At 36.6% G+C, this 17,958-nt stretch overlaps 2 protein-coding genes across 2 annotated transcripts in view; both read right to left on the bottom strand.

Moving 5' to 3' along the window:
• The window catches only part of LOC126184744 (neurocalcin homolog), a 46,253-nt gene extending 38,544 nt beyond the window's left edge, over positions 1-7,709 (bottom strand). Inside the window, exon 1 of the mRNA XM_049927285.1 lies at positions 7,486-7,709. Coding sequence (XP_049783242.1) covers positions 7,486-7,555 — 70 coding nt within the window. The 5' untranslated portion in view covers positions 7,556-7,709. The remainder of the gene's footprint in view (positions 1-7,485) is intronic.
• A 1,623-nt stretch (positions 7,710-9,332) lies between these two features.
• The window catches only part of LOC126184753 (neuronal calcium sensor 2), a 347,004-nt gene continuing 338,378 nt past the window's right edge, over positions 9,333-17,958 (bottom strand). Inside the window, exon 5 of the mRNA XM_049927296.1 lies at positions 9,333-12,487. Coding sequence (XP_049783253.1) covers positions 12,311-12,487 — 177 coding nt within the window. The 3' untranslated portion in view covers positions 9,333-12,310. The remainder of the gene's footprint in view (positions 12,488-17,958) is intronic.

Below are 17,958 nucleotides of genomic sequence, written 5' to 3'. Positions count from 1 at the left end.
GAAAAAATGGCTGACATCGAAATAAATGTCCAAGGAATAGAAAAGCAACTGGAATCACTCAACAGAGGAAAGTCCACTGGACCTGACGGGATACCAATTCGATTCTACACAGAGTACGCGAAAGAACTTGCCCCCTTCTAACAGCCGTGTACCGCAAGTCTCTAGAGGAACAGAAGGTTCCAAATGATTGGAAAAGAGCACAGGTAGTCCCAGTCTTCAAGAAGGGTCGTCAAGCAGATGCGCAAAACTATAGACCTATATCTCTGACGTCGATCTGTTGTAGAATTTTAGAACATGTCTTTTGCTCGAATATCATGTCGTTTTTGGAAACTCAGAATCTACTATGTAGGAATCAACATGGATTCCGGAAACAGTGATCGTGTGAAACCCAACTCGCTTTATTTGTTCATGAGACCCAGAAAATATCAGATACAGGCTCCCAGGTAGATGCTATTTTTCTTGACTTCCGGAAGGCGTTCGATACAGTTCCACACTGTCGCCTGATAAACAAAGTATGAGCCTACGGAATATCAGACCAGCTGTGTGGCTGGATTGAAGAGTTTTTAGCAAACAGAACACAGCATGTTGTTATCAACGGAGAGACGTCTACAGACATTAAAGTAACCTCTGGTGTGCCACAGGGGAGTGTTATGGGACCATTGCTTTTCACAATATATATAAATGACCTAGTAGATAGTGTCGGAAGTTCCATGCGGCTTTTCGCGGATGATGCTGTAGTATACAGAGAAGTTGCAGCATTAGAAAATTGTAGCGAAATGCAGGAAGATCTGCAGCGGATAGGCACTTGGTGCAGGGAGTGGCAACTGACCCTTAACATAGACAAATGTAATGTATTGCGAATACATAGAAAGAAGGATCCTTTATTGTATGATTATATGATAGCGGAACAAACACTGGTAGCAGTTACTTCTGTAAAATATCTGGGAGTATGCGTGCGGAACGATTTAAAGTGGAATGATCATATAAAATTAATTGTTGGTAAGGCGGGTACCAGGTTGAGATTCATTGGGAGAGTCCTTAGAAAATGTAGTCCATCAACAAAGGAGGTGGCTTACAAAACACTCGTTCGACCTATACTTGAGTATTGCTCATCAGTGTGGGATCCGTACCAGATCGGGTTGACGGAGGAGATAGAGAAGATCCAAAGAAGAGCGGCGCGTTTCGTCACAGGGTTATTTGGTAACCGTGATAGCGTTACGGAGATGTTTAACAAACTCAAGTGGCAGACTCTGCAAGAGAAGCGCTCTGCATCGCGGTGTAGCTTGCTCGCCAGGTTTCGAGAGGGTGCGTTTCTGGATGAGGTATCGAATATATTGCTTCCCCCTACTTATACCTCCCGAGGAGATCACGAATGTAAAATTAGAGAGATTAGAGCACGCACAGAGGCTTTCAGACAGTCGTTCTTCCCGCGAACCATACGCGACTGGAACAGGAAAGGGAGATAATGACAGTGGCACGTAAAGTGCCCTCCGCCACACACCGTTGGGTGGCTTGCGGAGTATAAATGTAGATGTAGATGTAATTCCTAGTACTGAAAACTGCAGTTACTTCTACTCCAAAAACCTCACTTTTCTTAACACTTGTATCAATATGATAAAGATCATTTTGAAAGACATATGATGTACTCCCTAAATAATACTACCATGCCTTCCCAGCCTATGACACAACGTCCTCATTCAGTAGATGAATAACCAGTTTCTCACTATCTCTTGCCCTGTACCTTTTCCCAACATAGTCCTTCCATTCAGCGCTCACGACAGGAAATTTATTTCTCTCACTGGTCCATTTTAAAACACCAAACAATGATTTGTCTGTGGCTGGTGTTTGTTAATACCACGTAATGTTCCAGCTAGTGTTGAGCTTCTTGGTGAAACAATGAGTACCAATCTATCAATCAACATGAATGACCATGAACTATATACTATTTGATATGCAGAAATATCAGTATCCATAATATTTATGTCATTAATTACATTTCCTACCTCATATGAGTTCTGTTAAAAAAAATTCCAGAATTTTGACCACAAAATTTTTCTACACTTACCTTTTACTTATTTCACATGTCCTCCTATGAAATACTCTCCTCCACAACTGATACACGTCTCCCAACTTCATTTCCCATTCCGGAAGTAGTCTTTGTATGCCTCTTGCTGGATAGTGTTAAGTGCTGGTTGTGAATTTTCTTTTATCTCATCTATCACTGCGAATCTTCATCCTTTCAAGGGGATTTTCAACTTTGGAGATAAAAAAAAATGTCTGCTGGGCCCAGGTCTGGAGAATACAGAGGATGAGGCAGCACAGTGATTCCGTTTTTTGTGCAATAGTCATGCACCAACAGGAACGGATGTGTGGGTGCATTATCATGATGCAAGAGCCATGACTGTCTCACCACCTTTCAGGCAGTTTCCTTTCCACATTTCTCATAGGCATTGCAACACTCCTGACAGTACCATCGATTAACAGTTTGTCCCTGTGGCACAAATGCATAATGAACCAATCCTTCACAGTCAAAGAAAATTATCAGCATGGCTTGACATTTTACCTTATCTGATGAGCTTTTTTTGGTCATGGAGAACCTTGCCCAACACACTGTGAAGACTGAACCTTGGCCTCAACATCATAGCTGTAGACCCACATCTCATCGCCAGTTACGATTCTCTTAACGAAAACCTCATTCTCATTTGTGTGCTATCTCTTCATTGATTGCGAGGTGAACGTCTTCCTGGTCCTGACTCATGAGCCATTAGATGAACCTGTTGGCAACATGAAGCATTCCAAGATGCTGTGTCAGGATTTCATGACATGATCCAACCGAAATGTTACATTCTTCTGCAATCTCTTGAAAGTCAGTCTTCAATTGGCACCTACAATTTCATTGATGTTCCTGATGAGCATTGCCGATAGAAGTCGAAAGGCATCCTCAATGAGCGTCATCTGAATGTGCGGGTGCGTTATCATGATGCCTTGATCCATGATTGTCTCACCACCTTTCAGGCAGTTTCTTTCTCGCATTTTCTCATAGGCATCGCAACACTCCTGATAGTACCATCAATTTTTAAACCCATGTGAACCAATTCGTGACATCGAGTATGGCTTAAGTACTCATCACCAAACTCTTTCAGCATTATTTGGTATGTCTCTGTAAATGTTTTCTTGAGTTTCACACAAAATTCAATGCAAATGCATTGCACCTCCAACTCTGCCATCTTGAAATCCGCAAACTGTGTGACACAATTTTCTACTCAATACAGTACTGAACAATAATTAACAGACATACAATAACTAACAGACATACAACAATGAAACTTCTGGCAGTTACACATTAAACACAGACATGTGCAGAGATGTAAACTGCATTTCTCTCTGACACACAATTAGTATGAAACTACGGATGTTCTGGAATTTTTTGAACAGACCTCACATGTACTGACTTTCTTCCCTCACTCATCAGCATTTTTGGTTCCCCAAGACAAATTTCACATTAAATAAGCTACTAATAATGAATCATATTAACAGAATCTTCCGTTGGTTCTTGGTAGAACAACATTATAATAATAAATGAAAAGCACAAGTTTGCTTTCGTTCTACAATATTATTTTTATTGCTAACCGTTTTTTGGCTTACAAGGCCATCTTCATTAAATGTCTGAAGATGGCCTTGTGAGCCGAAAACCGGTTAGCAATAAAAATAATATTGTAGAACAAAAGCAAACTGGTGCTTTTCATTTATTATAATAATGAATCAATTATACTCTCCTGTCATCTGTCAAACCCCACGATCTTTAATTTTGTGCTAACCTTCTTGTAGTTATTACTGATACAATGTCGTGCTCGACCTCCATACCATCTGTAGACACTGTTTTGTTGAAGTAGGTGACATCCTCTTCAAATGAATCATTTCTCAGTTTTATCATCCTGCCATGGCATTGCCCTTTTCTCCTTTCTGCTACCCATCATCCCTTCATTACAACAAAAAAATACTTTAGTGGTTAAGAGACTAGACTCACATTTGAAAGAATGGTGTTCAAATCCTTGTCTGGGCTACCCACATTTATCCTAAATCAGTTCCTTGAATGGTTTAAAATGACAATTATTTTCTTTCCACCAGTCCCATCTTAAATGGCCTCATTGTCAAATCATAACCTCCTTTCCTTCTATAATCTACCACGATTTTTCTCTGACTTTAGCAGGATCACAGTAGTGTCAGTAAATGGTATTTTGCAGTGGAGTCAAATGACAGATATTATCACTCATCCATGTCACTGAGTGCACTGATACTGATTAAATTTGTTGCAGTGCAAGGACGTAGTTCAAGGTCAGAAAACAATCACGCAAATAATTTCATAGTAATTGGAGCAGACTCATTTTTTTTTGTTTTTATAGGGACTATTGTAACTTAAAGTACATGAAGCCCAGTATCATGGTAAGGACTAAACATTTCTGTGTTGAGGTAATGTCACTGTAAAGCTGTCAGAGAACCTAATAATGCATGATGAACACTTCACCTTACATGAAGATTTGGGTCTGAACGCAGTTTATTAAGATCTCAACAGCTGTCTCACTCATCACAGCCATAAAATATCACGGTGCATTTCATGGATTTACAGTAAGGGTACAGGACAACTAAAGTGAATTAAAGAGCATAGCAAGCACTCAGCTATTAACATCAACATAACACAAATGCATGTCCAGGTAACAAGAATGTGGAAGGCCACTGACTATATCACAGAGAGAAGACAATTATACCACTCATTAAAACAATGTGGGCAGAGATAGAATCATCAAACCAAAAATTTACGATCAGGTCTCACGTTAAGTTTTCTCCTCTTTCTAAAAACTGCTGTGCCTCACTTTGTCATTTGTGACGAAACAAGCTAGGATTTCTTTACTTCCTCTCTTGGTTTGCCATCTTCTTCCTTAAATTCATTTTTTTCATATTTGACTAATTACTGTTAGCTTACATGAGTATAATCTGCATTTCCATGAAAGAGAAACGTTGGCCCTTAGTCTTAAAAAATATAGCACCAGATCTAATTTTGTGCTTAGTTTTGTGTATGTCATTAATTTCCTAATTTATTTTGATTATTCCTAGTTAATAACTTTTGTTATATGGTGGAAGCAGTAATTGTTTCGTGAATTAAATACTATTGTTGACTTATAAACAAATATAAATTTTGTACTAATTATAAACATTTGGAAGAAGAATTACTAGGATTCTTAAAGTATGTATTTGGCTCCATTCAAAAACAATTTGGCAAGTCCAGCTCTTAATTAATTACAAAATAATTACCAGGTTTGTCAAAAGCATTGTTTGTGTAACTACATCTGTTAATTTCATTATTTAAACAAATAATTTGACATAGAAGAAACTGTTAAAAAGGAACAATTTTCTGATGTATTCAGTTAATTGAATGAGTTATGTTTTAATTGTAATTTCTGTAAATCAAACATCGAACAATGTATAGTTTCAACGCCTGTTATTGTGAGGATATACAAAAAAAAGACAGATTTTTGTTCCAGAGACAGTCAGTCCACGGCCGATTTTCAGAGGGAAATTATGGACTGTTTCAAGTAACAACAATGCATCAACTTAACACTGGAATTAGTGTAACACAAACAGGCCATGTGTTAAAACAATGACAGTGTCTGATTAATTTATTTGAGAAACAGTGTCACACATACCCTATAATTCTGCAGGAACTGTGAACTGTGTGGTTAGGTATTTACTGCTCATAGATGTTCAACAGCTACTATGGCAGCAGTATGCTGATTTTTGCCTGCAACCTATTAATGAGGCTTACCAAAATTTACCAGTAATGAACTAGCCATAGAACTGTGTAATATTGGGTGGTTGTGAACAGTGAAAGTAAAGAACTGTGAAACCCAACTGTGCAACAGTCGGCTACATAATTTACAGTAGTCAGTGTTGAACTTCCAGCCCCCATTTTTCAGCCAGTATTACAATGCAGTACCTTGAACAATGCAGTACGTTGACAACGAGGACTATCAACTAAGAAATAAAGCAGGTGAACGTCACACAGTCCACTAGGACTTTTCCCCTGTCATAATTTGCTTCTAACATACTATCTCTGTGTTGATTTCTGTTTAATTATAATTTAGTCGATAAGATACGAGGGTGGTTTGAAAAGTTCTTGGAATGGAATAGAAATAAAGTACTTACATCACTGAAAGGTTTTTTTTATTTTTCAGTGTAGTCTCCTTGTAGATTAATGCACTTGGTCCAACAATGTTCCATTGCCTTGATCCTATCTCAAAAATGAGTTTCCTCCAGGCCTGCAAAACAGTTGTCAACAATGGCTATCAATTCATCATTTGAAGTGAATCTTCGTTCACCAAGAAAAATTTTGAGTTTTTGGATGAGATGGAAGTTTGACAGAGCCATATCAGGTGAATAAGGCAGATGTGGCGACAAGTCATACCTTATTTCGTGTAATTTTGCCATGGTGACAGCATGTGTGCAGGTGCACATTGTCTTGATGGAAGATGACTTTCTTCCTTGCTAAACCTGGCCTTTTTTCATATATATTTTGTTGCAATTTGTCCAGGAGGTTATCATAGTATTCTCCAGTAATTGTTTGCCTGGTGTGGAGATAATCCACAAACAGAATCCCCTTTGTATCCCACTACACAGATGCCATGACCTTTCCTGCCGAAGGAATTGTCTTTGCTTTCTTTGGTGGCAGAGAATCAGCACATTTCCACTCCTTTGACTGTTGGTTTGTCTCTGGGGTATAGTAGTGCAACCCAGTTTCATCAGTGGCCACAAACCAGTGCAAAAAATCTTATTCGTTTCTCCTAAAACAGGCCAAACATTGTTCTGATATGTCCATTCTCATGCGTTTTTGATCCAGCGTCAAGAGTCGCGGCACCCATCTTGCAGATAATATTTTCATTTCTAACTCTTCAGTTAAAATGTGATATACCCTTCCAGATGACATCTGGCAAGCATGAGAAGTTTCACAAGCTTTCAATGGGCAATCCTCCATGACCATTTTGTGTACTTCTGCAATGATTTCTGGAGTAGTGACATATATTGTGTGGACCCTGCATGGATCATCATCTAAGCTCTCCTGACCAAATTTAAATTCATTTGTCCACTTGGCAACAGTTGAATAGAAGAAGCAGAAGCCCCCAGTGTATTCAAGAAATTGGAATGAATGTCTTTTGCTTTCATACCTTTCTTTACTAAGTACTTAATCACTGCTCGAATCTTGATTTTTTTCCATCTTCTCAAATCCCTAAGCAGAAACAACACAGAGCCACATCACTGCCACAAGAGCACTCCAATGAATATCATTTGAACAACTCATTGTGCTAGCGCACTGACCTCTCATGGTAATTCTGAGAACTTTTCAAACCACCCTCGTAATATGAACCTTGCATAATTTATTTTTGTGCACATTCAGTAGCTATATACTATACACACACACAGAGATTAACTCACCAGAAAATTCAGTATTTTGTCTAAGATCCTCCAGTACTTCAGGTTTGAGTTTGCTGTTCTGTTTTCCCATTTTTCTTACTACAATCTACAACTAGATTCAAAGAAAATTATTCCACCAGTCGCACCTACAATAACAAAAGAAAGTTAATAAATGAAATCAGATTGTTACTACATAACAAATTCTGTGTAACATAACATTCACATACATCACATCATCACTTGAAAGGGTTTTCTAATTCAATTTCAATAACTACAATCATGTTTTCTTTTTAAGGAATGATTTCATTTCCAATAATTTCTGAGTTATCTTTACAAGTTTATCATGAAAATATGTGAAGCTTTTCTTAATTTACCATTCAAAATCGCTCAGAATCTCAATGCTATTTACGTAAGTTTTAATATCTGTGCCCAACTTTCATGACATACAGTAAGAAATTACAGTTTTGTCAGAAATATGAGATTCCAGACAACACTTCCACGTCTCAAACTACAAACACCATACAGTGCACTATAAAATTGACTTTTCATAGCATCCTATGTTCTTATAACGAATTGCAGAATTCAGATTACACTACTGTCAAGTTAAATAATGGTATCAATCCTACCAATACTACACAATGAAATAAAAGTTTAAAGGCAATTCCCAGAGAACAACATTGATGTAATATATAACAAGTAGCACAAATTTATAGCTCTTTGAGAATTCACCCTCAAACTGCAATTGAGAATTGCTGATGGAACCTCATACATCTGGTACAATAAAAAACAAAGCATAGCAATGACAAATTGATAGCATTACAACTTATATGCAAAACTCATATTAAAGGTAGCTATGATTTATCTACAGCACACACACCTCATCAGTGTTTTAAAAAAAGATTTACAAATACTGAAAGTGATGCAGGGATTTCATCATTGTTAGAATGCTGTATTACAACAGCATGTGCAGAGAGAGTACAAAAATATAAATTGTGCATGGACAGTATAAATGGCTTATCCTCATACATTCTGTCAAATAATATTATTTTACATAGTAATTAATGTTAATTCCAGCTCTTTATCAGCTACATAACACACCATTTTCTTGGCAGTAAATTAGAACTGTACATAAAACATCAAGCATATGAAAGAGATATAAGTTCAGAGTAGGTTTTGCCATAACAAAGAAAGTCATATCAACACAATAAATTGTGCTACACATACACTTCTATGTCACTTCCTTTCCTAATTCATTTAGTCTTTAACATATCAAGACTCACTGAAACAAGAAGACAGCAACATTAAATGCGTGTTTCATCATAAATCAACAAGTATTAAATTTATGTCATGCTGAAACTTCATATATGATCATTAACTGTCTAGGAGAAGAATATACCTATCAATTGGATTACATTAACACATCAAGATTTCATCTCTTTAACATGGAAAATATCTGATTGACATTTCCTGATATTTATATAACATACATAATAGAAGGGGAAAGGCATCATTGCTTTAAGAGACTTGTTCCCAATATTTTAAAATTACAAAAGATGGCAAAAACTGAAGGCTTGTAGTTTAAATGTAAATGTCCACAAAACAGTTTCTTCATTACCACTATATAATGTATTTGAAATGTTTATGCCCTTACAGTTCATCTTGTTTCAAATTAAATGCACCATTGAATGAAACAAAAATTGTGTTTTGAACAAATAATTTGGTCTCTTACTTTTCAGTCAAATGTTCCCCACACTTTGAGGCAGATGTAATGAATAACAGGTTCTATTTCACAATTACAGTATAACGGTCTACACATTACAGCACACAATATTACGAAACCTGAACCTCAGAGTTCCCTCTTCCATTACCTCTCTCTCTCTCTCTCTCTCTCTCTCTCTCTCTCTCTCTCACACACACACACACACACACACACACACACACACACACACACACACACACACTGTATTGACTTTGCATTTTAAGGCCTGGTTTCAAGCAAATTGTGTTTTTTTTACATAAACTATTACACAAAAGTTAAAGATGATTAAAATGTTAAAAGGACAAGCCTACTACATAACACTAATGAAAAAGCATTGCTATATGTATACAACTGCCACACTGATGAATGATATATTTTTAAACCAGTATCATTAAACCCTTTCATGAAAATACAGCTCTTGTATACAATATGTACCACTGTTAATCCATATGAGAAAATATAGAGAAAAACACATTAAAATTTTTGAAGATAAGATGACACAAAAATATCACTGAGACGAAGCTCCTACCATATCTAGCAATCATGCATTCACAAAGAAAGGTATTTTCAACTGAATTATGATGAAAGGACTGAACATGATTCATTTTTTAAAGTGGAAATAAATTTTGCAGCTTGTTAGTAATCTGATACTTGCAACGTGTATGGTATGGATAAGTTAGCGTAGTACTTCAAATGTAAGTTTATTATATTTCCACTTTTGGTGATCCAATGTAGAAGAATGATATGGAAGGTGTTAGAAAAGGCCTGAGGCAAAATGACAGTTTATCACTGATCTGATGAACTAAATTCAAATATTATTTCAGGAGTTGTCATCACAACTAACCTCTGTCAGCTAAGACATTCAGATCGGTACTTGAATGAGCATATCAAAGTACAAATATTTCATAAATATTACACTTCAGCAGTGTACCACAAGAAGAAGAGTATAAGGGTAACATTTTTTTAAGTTACTTTTTCAGAATACCTTCATTCCACTGATTACAGTTAAACACCAGCAATGTGACTTGTTCAGTGAATAACTTCAATGAAAAAATATGCAGAGTTTCTGCAATAGTAGAGTGATTTCATGAGTAAGTTGATGAATCATCACAAAATAAGCTGCATCTAATATGAGAGATGTACAAACATATTCACAGAGTGGCAGTTTTCAAGTATAAAATTTACATACATCCAGAATACATATTATCACAGCATTTCAGTATATGATGTCATGTGAAAAGATTAGTTTTTAAGGGGCAAGCAGAACAAAGAGAGAATGAAGGAATACACAAACAACAAAACAAAAATAAGAAAAGAAGGAAAAATAAATACAGCATAATAAACATTGAAAGCTTGTCTTTTAGTTGCCAGTATCTATAAGCTTTTCAATGTCATTTCAAAAATAGTTAAGTCTGGCATATGGAAATGAGAAAATAACATTTCTTATAACTATGAAATGTGCAGAGTGGGGAGGAACTGTCTTTTTTTTCTTCAATGCAGTAAATCTATTGCTATGAAACATGCGAACTAATAGCTTTCAGTAGCACACAACATGTTACAAATTAGTGAATGGGCAATGGGCACATCATCTATATGATGTGGCCATAAATATACAGCAAAGAACATAATGTCCAGATAACAACAGGTAGATTATGAATTTCTGACAAATTTCACTCCAAGTGCAAGATCTGTGACAAACACTTAGTTTGCTCTAAATAATATTGCTGAAAAATAGAAAAAAACAGGCAGTGGCATGGAACAGTTTACTACTCACTCCACATGCCAGTTTTTAACAGAATGAATTTAACTTGCTGAATGTTTGAGAACTACAGTCTCAACTTAGACTGTGTTCACAGATGAAGAAAGCACTTACAGAAGACAAGGAGCAAGGATTATGGAGGCATAACGTAATCTGGAACACTGGCAGTGATAGTATCTCTAAAAGACACAGAACTGATCATATATCTGGTTCCTGCTACAAAGAAGGAATCTACAAATTCTGGAAATGTAATTACACACCCATATTTAACAACTTTCTATTAACTGCTTTGTGATATTTTAACACCTCCCATGAAATACTGTTGGTGGGTATGTTACACAGTTGCCAGAGAGAGACTAAAAGAAAAGCATGCCACCTAAAGTAAGTTTCAAAACATATTCATCAGTTACTAAAAAAAATCACCCAGAAAAATAATTTGACAATTAAGTCAATGAAGTGACATAAATAAATAATTAGTAAGCAATTTCCTTGTTATTTTAAATTTCAAAAAATATCCATCAACAGTTATTAAAAAATTATTTAGAAAAATCACTTGACTATTAATTCAATGTAATGACACCAATAAATAATTAGTAATAAGTTTCCTTGTTATTTTAATCAACTGCAGTGTTGCAAAAAGATGTAAATGGTGCATAACACAAATATCATCCAGCAATAGGGTATTAGCAGCAAAATGATAATGAAGTTCCTACTACACATATACATGTCTATACTATTGTTAACCTGGGGTCAAGCATAGAAATGCAGTTACGTTTCTTTAGACATGAGCAAATAAGACTCAACCTTCTCTTCTTTTAAAGACTCTTAAAAACTTTGCAATACTTTCACAGTAGTTCAAAAATTAAATTAAAAGTACAATAAATAACAACAACATTATGTTACCAGCTGAAGAGATGGAGTCTTACATATTAATATAACAACAAATTAATGTCACAATTTCACAAAGAAAATGGAAATCAGATGATATCTATAGCCCTTGACATCTACCACTGTTATATTTCAATATGATACAGTGGAAATGCTGAAGGAATGTAGGATAAAAGTGGTAGAAAATATTTTCTGATTGATTTCAAGTAGTAACATGGAATGTGAGTTATAGCCCGTATCACGCTGTTATAACACATCACTCTGTTTCTGTTACTGTGAGGCATATCAGTCTATCACAACAATTATGCTTTAAGCAGTGAATGACTAGCCTCACTTAGAGATGTACTTGATCAAAAGAAATCTCGTTCTTATATTAATATCATAAAAAGAGAAGACATGACAATAATGTTCACTGAAATGAGATGCAACTTCTTCACTCATTATGGTGCAAGCATTTTAGAAAGTTCCTCATCTTGGAGACAACCCTTGAGGAATTCCTCTTGAGTCAACTGTCCATCGTTGTTCTCATCCATTTTGGCAAATATATTTTTAGCTCGTTCCTCAGCTGAGTCAGCTGGTCTGTTAGAAGAGCAGGCACCTAGCATGTCATAGATCGCCTGAAACAAAAATTACCATATAATTGTGGATCATCTATGGTAATACATCTTAAACATTGATGAGTGTTGATGTCAATATCAAGTATACACTGACAAAAGATGACTGAGAGTCACATACATAGTTCATCTATGAAATGCCATGTAACTTCTACATAATGTTGACATTTTTCACATCATCTAGAAATCCTATCATCTGTCACATGTGCGACATTCTGTTCTCATTCAAGAATGGAAATCCATAGTACACTATTTACATGAAGAAACTTGTCATTATTATTTCCTTCAACAACCATGGAGAGGGGGATGAGGGGAAGTGTTGACCCCTGTGGTTGCTGCTAACATTGAAAATCTTATCCCTTATCCCTGTTGTAATACTGTATTCACTGCTTCTGTCTCTTCTTAATCTTTATTTGATTATTTGGCTTTCTTTTTGTGACAAACTGCAAATGCTACAAGACAACTTGGATATGTTTTTCACTTATTGTGATTCCATAAGCAAAACCAGATACCTGAAAGTAAAAATGAATTAGCTTTTACAATAACAGAGCAAAGCTGATGCCGACACTGAATATAAAGAAGAACAGAAATCTATGAAGCAATTTTCATTAATTAACCTTTTAATAAATGAAAAAAATCAGCTCCACTGAAAGAGATAAATGTAATTGTTTATGAATTTGTTTGCAACACAGGAAAAAAAACTTATTGGATAAGGCAAACAGCCTCTATGTATGCCATTACAAACACTGTTTGATGTATTTGTATGTAAATATTTTCACAAGCAAATAAATGTCGATGTTTTGAAATTATGTTTATTTCACAGCACTTTACCATACAAAATTTATCAAGAATATCCATTATGAAGTTTGCTATGGCATTAATAAATTTTATCACTGCTTGTTGTGTTAAGGATGGTAACTAATAATCTGACTCTCATCATTTAGTACTCAGCTAAGCAAAATGACATGACATGATGTGACATCCAATAAGAAAACATCCTGAAGCTGATGTGACTTGACATGACTGCCTAGTGTTAATCAAACTTCACTGATTGGTCAAACCAAGCAAGGAATTCTTCAAGTTATTCATTCTCCCCACTTCTGTTCATCATTACTATACTACAGTTAGCAATTCTACAGAGAAAAGACCTGGACTGTCAAACAGTAAGATATTCACAGAAAATTTATCATCTACTGCATGTGGCTCATCTCAAGCTGTTTGGAAAATCAGAGGCTGAAATCCAGCCACTGATTAACCCAGCAAGAATGTGGTAGAGTCAATTTGACCCTGCTCATTTTGTTTTGTTGGTAGTTGCGTAGTAGCACACTGTGGAAGTCCTCAGTAGCTGTAATTATCAGACTTCCCTCCGTAGTGCATGCACACACTCAAGTCAGCTGCCATCCGTGAAAGGAGATAAACGAGTGCAACAGGTAAGAGTGTATTTTTGACCTTTCCATAACCGCGAAGTAGTATTTCTGTACCATTTCTCAATTTATCTTTTTTCATGAATCTTTCATGTTTTTTGGTGTTTTTAATCAAAATGGACAACGGTGAAAGAGAGGCTGAGCTTATGTGATGTCGGCTGGTGGAATTACTACACAGTGAAAATGACCTTACGAGAGATGGCAGTGAAAATGGAGATTGTGTAAGTGAGCACAGTGTCAGTAGTGGTATTGAGCAAGATACAAGTGAAGGCAGTGACAAAGAAGAGAATATACCACTAAATGAGCTACAAAGTACTGCCCACTATGCTGTGTTACCAAAATTAGTCAAGCGATTGGAAAATCAGGTATGCAGGTAATTTCATTTTGGTAAAGATGGATTCAAGTGCTGCAAAACCCCACCTCAACAGCAAGTTCGGACCCTTTATATAGGGTTGTTGTACATTGCTAGATTTTACCAATCTGTGAGGCAGAACACTGTTGACTTTTGGGCTTCAGACGAAACAGGTGTTGAAATTTTTCAATGTTTTCATTTTATTCAAAGCTCTCTTCACTTTGATGATAAATCCACACGTGAAGAAAGAAAACAGAAAGACAACTTAGCACCAATACATCAGATATTTGAAATATTTGCTGAAAACTGCAAGAAAGCCCATGTACTAGAAGATTAGACAACCATGGATGAAATGCTGCTTGCATTCAGAGGCAGATGCACATTTAGACAATACATTCCATCAAAACTGGCCAAATATGGCATAAAAATATTTGGTTTGGTCGATGCAAAGAATTTCTATTTCTTCAACTCGAAATATATGCTGGGAAGCAGCCAGAGGGATCTTTTTCGCTGAGTAATAAATCAATCGATGCGGTGAATTGGCTGGTGCAACCCATTTCAAAAACAAGCTGTAATGTGACTTTTGATAACTGATTTACGTACTATGTCACATCTGCTGAAAGAACACAAGCTAACTTCTGTGGCAATGGTGTGTAAGAACAAGAGGCAAATCCCTCCTGAATTTTGCAAAATTCACGGTAGAGAAATCTACTCATCTAAATTCGGTTTCCAAAAGGATATTACACTTGTTTCTCATACACCAAAGAAAAACAAAGTTGTTTTGCTCATGTCTGGTCTTCATCACAGTGCTGAAATTGATGAATCAACAGGAGATAAAAAGAAACCAGAGATAAACATGTTTTATAATTCTACAAAAGGTGGAGCTGACATTGCAGATGAGCAGTCAGCAAGTTATGATGTAAGCTGCAACTCAAAAAAATAGCCTCAGTCTGTCTTCTGTGCAATACTGAATATGGCCAGCATAGATGCTGCTGTTGTTCAGTGATCAAATAACAATAAAAACCAAAAGCATTGTACTTTCTTAAAAACACTAGACCACACACTCGTCAGTGAACATTTGAGTGCCCGAGAATAAATACCTCAACTGCCAAGCACTTCGCGTAAGAGAATCAGAGAATTGAGTGGAAAATTTTCACAGAATTGACTGCCAGTGTCCAAAGTGTATGACACATGTTGTGAAGGTTGTCATACATACATCTGTCGAGAATACATTTTTCCATTCTGCCAACAATGTGCAGCTGCGCGGGATTAGCCGAGCGGTCTAAGGCGCTGCAGTCATGGACTGTGCGGCTGGTCCCGGCGGAGGTTCGAGTCCTCCTCGGGCATGGGTGTGTGCGTTTGTCCTTAGGATGATTTAGGTTAAGTAGTGTGTAAGCTTAGGGACTGATGACCTTAGCAGTTAAGTCCCTTAAGATTTCACACACATCTGAACATCAACAATGTGCTATGGCAAGAGATGATTAACAGCTTATGTCAAAAGTTTATTATTCATTTTGTGTTCAAAGAAGATTTATCTCATAAATACTTAGCAAAGAGCCCGAATTACTGATGAGAATGTATTGTTTTGTAGATCTGTTAAAGTGATTATTTTTTAGACTTTATGTAAAAATTAAGTAATAAAGCATTTGTACACCTAATGGTGTTTATTTCTACGAAAATCCTTTAATTAATAAATAATTCATAAATTTAATTATCATCTTTTGTTAAAAAGTGCCAATAAATACTTAAAAAATATAAATGAAAAACAGAGTCAATATGACCCTCCACATCCTTAATGTACCCCTTTTGCACCACATCCTCGCCGGGTTAATAGGACATGAATGTGAGGACTGACATCAGTTTGGAATTAGTCCTGGATAAATGTGCAACAGCAGCACTAAAGAAAGGGAACATCACAGAAAGTGGAGGGCAAAAATCGGTAGTAGTACAGTTGAGGCATTACATGGTTGACAGACGCAAACATCAGATTCAAAACATAATCAAGTTTTCAGATAATGTCTTTCTTCAGAGTTAACTAATATTTTTCTGGTCCTGTACCCACCCTGAGGAGGGGAAATTTTAGGTACTGCTGACAAATACATATAAGAACACAACACCTGCATAGCTTGGAATTATTAGTACCTTTCTCCGTGAGGAAGGAGGAATAGATTGGAGAAGAGTAAACCAGAAAGGCATATCATAAAGACATGTCATCCTAATGATTTCATCACTTCAATATAAGTACTGAAGTGAAGTTTCATTGTGACACAATGATACCAACACACACACACACACACACACACACACACACACACACACAGTGTACGATGTGATATGCACAATCAATGTGCCTATAAAAACTTAACATTTTGCAGTTGGACAACATCTACATCTACACCTACACCTATACTTTGCAAACCACTGTGCAGTGCTTGGCAGAGGGTACATTCTACCACACCAATTATTAGGCTTTCTTAGTGTTCCATTAATGTATTGAGTGTTGGAAGACTGACTGTTTAAATGTCTCTGAGTGTGCTGTAACTAATCTAATGTTGTCCTCATGGTCCCTATGTAATTGATAAGTATGAGATTGCAGTATATTCCAAAAGTTATGATTTAAAGTCAGCATCTGAAACTTTGTTAGTAGACTTTAGTTTACATCAATTTTCAAGTGTCTGCCAGTTCAATTTCTTCAGTGTCACCAACACTCTCCCATGGATCACACAAACCTGTGACCATCAGTGCTGCCCTTCCCTGTAGATGTTCAATATCCCCTGTTAGTCTTATTTGGTATGAGTCACATTCACTTGAGCGATACTCTAGAATGCATCACGCTAGTGATTTTCAGCAGTTTCCTTTGTAGACTGATTGCACTTCCCCAGTATTCTAGCAATAAACTCAAGTCTACCACTTGCTTTACCCATACTGAGCCTAAGTGATCATTCCATTTCATATTCCTATAAAGTGTTACACCCAGGTATCTGTATGAGTTGGCCAACTCATCGGCCAATTCCAACTGTGACTCATTGATACTATAGTCATAGACTACTACATTTTTTTCGTTTTGTGAAGCACACAATTTTACATTTATGAACATTTAAAGTAAATTGCCAATCTTTGCACCACTTTGAAATTTTCTCATTACTTGACCAAATACTTATGCAGCTTCTTTCAGACTGTACTTCAGCATAGATAACTGCTTAATCTGCACAGAGTCTGAGGTTACTAGAAATATTGTCTGCAAGATCATGAACATACAACATGAACTGCAAACGTCCAACACACTTCCCTGGGGCTCACCTGAAGTTACTTCTACATCTGAGGATGACTCTCTCTCCAAGATAACATGCTGCATCTCCCTACCAAAAAGTCCGGAATCCAGTCACAAATTTCACTTGATAGCCCGTATGATTGTACTTTTGACAGTAAGCAAGGATGTGGTACTGAGTCACATGCTTTTCAGAAATCAAGAAACACTGCAACCATCTGACTGTGAAAGATGCAGTGCCTTCTGGGCAGGCCACTGCCATGGTAATACCCCTCAGACACCTCCCCTTTCATTTTGGTTTGGTGACTGCCATACATCTACATCCACATCCATACTCTGCAAGCCACCTGACGGTGTGTGGCGGAGGGTACTTTGAGTACCTCTATTGGTTCTCCCTTCTATTCCAGTCTCGTATTGTTCGTGGAAAGAA

The sequence above is a fragment of the Schistocerca cancellata genome, chromosome 1, assembly GCF_023864275.1.
Source record: "Schistocerca cancellata isolate TAMUIC-IGC-003103 chromosome 1, iqSchCanc2.1, whole genome shotgun sequence".
Classification (NCBI taxonomy): Eukaryota; Metazoa; Arthropoda; class Insecta; order Orthoptera; family Acrididae; genus Schistocerca; species Schistocerca cancellata.
This window is presented reverse-complemented; position numbering and strand designations above follow the sequence as displayed.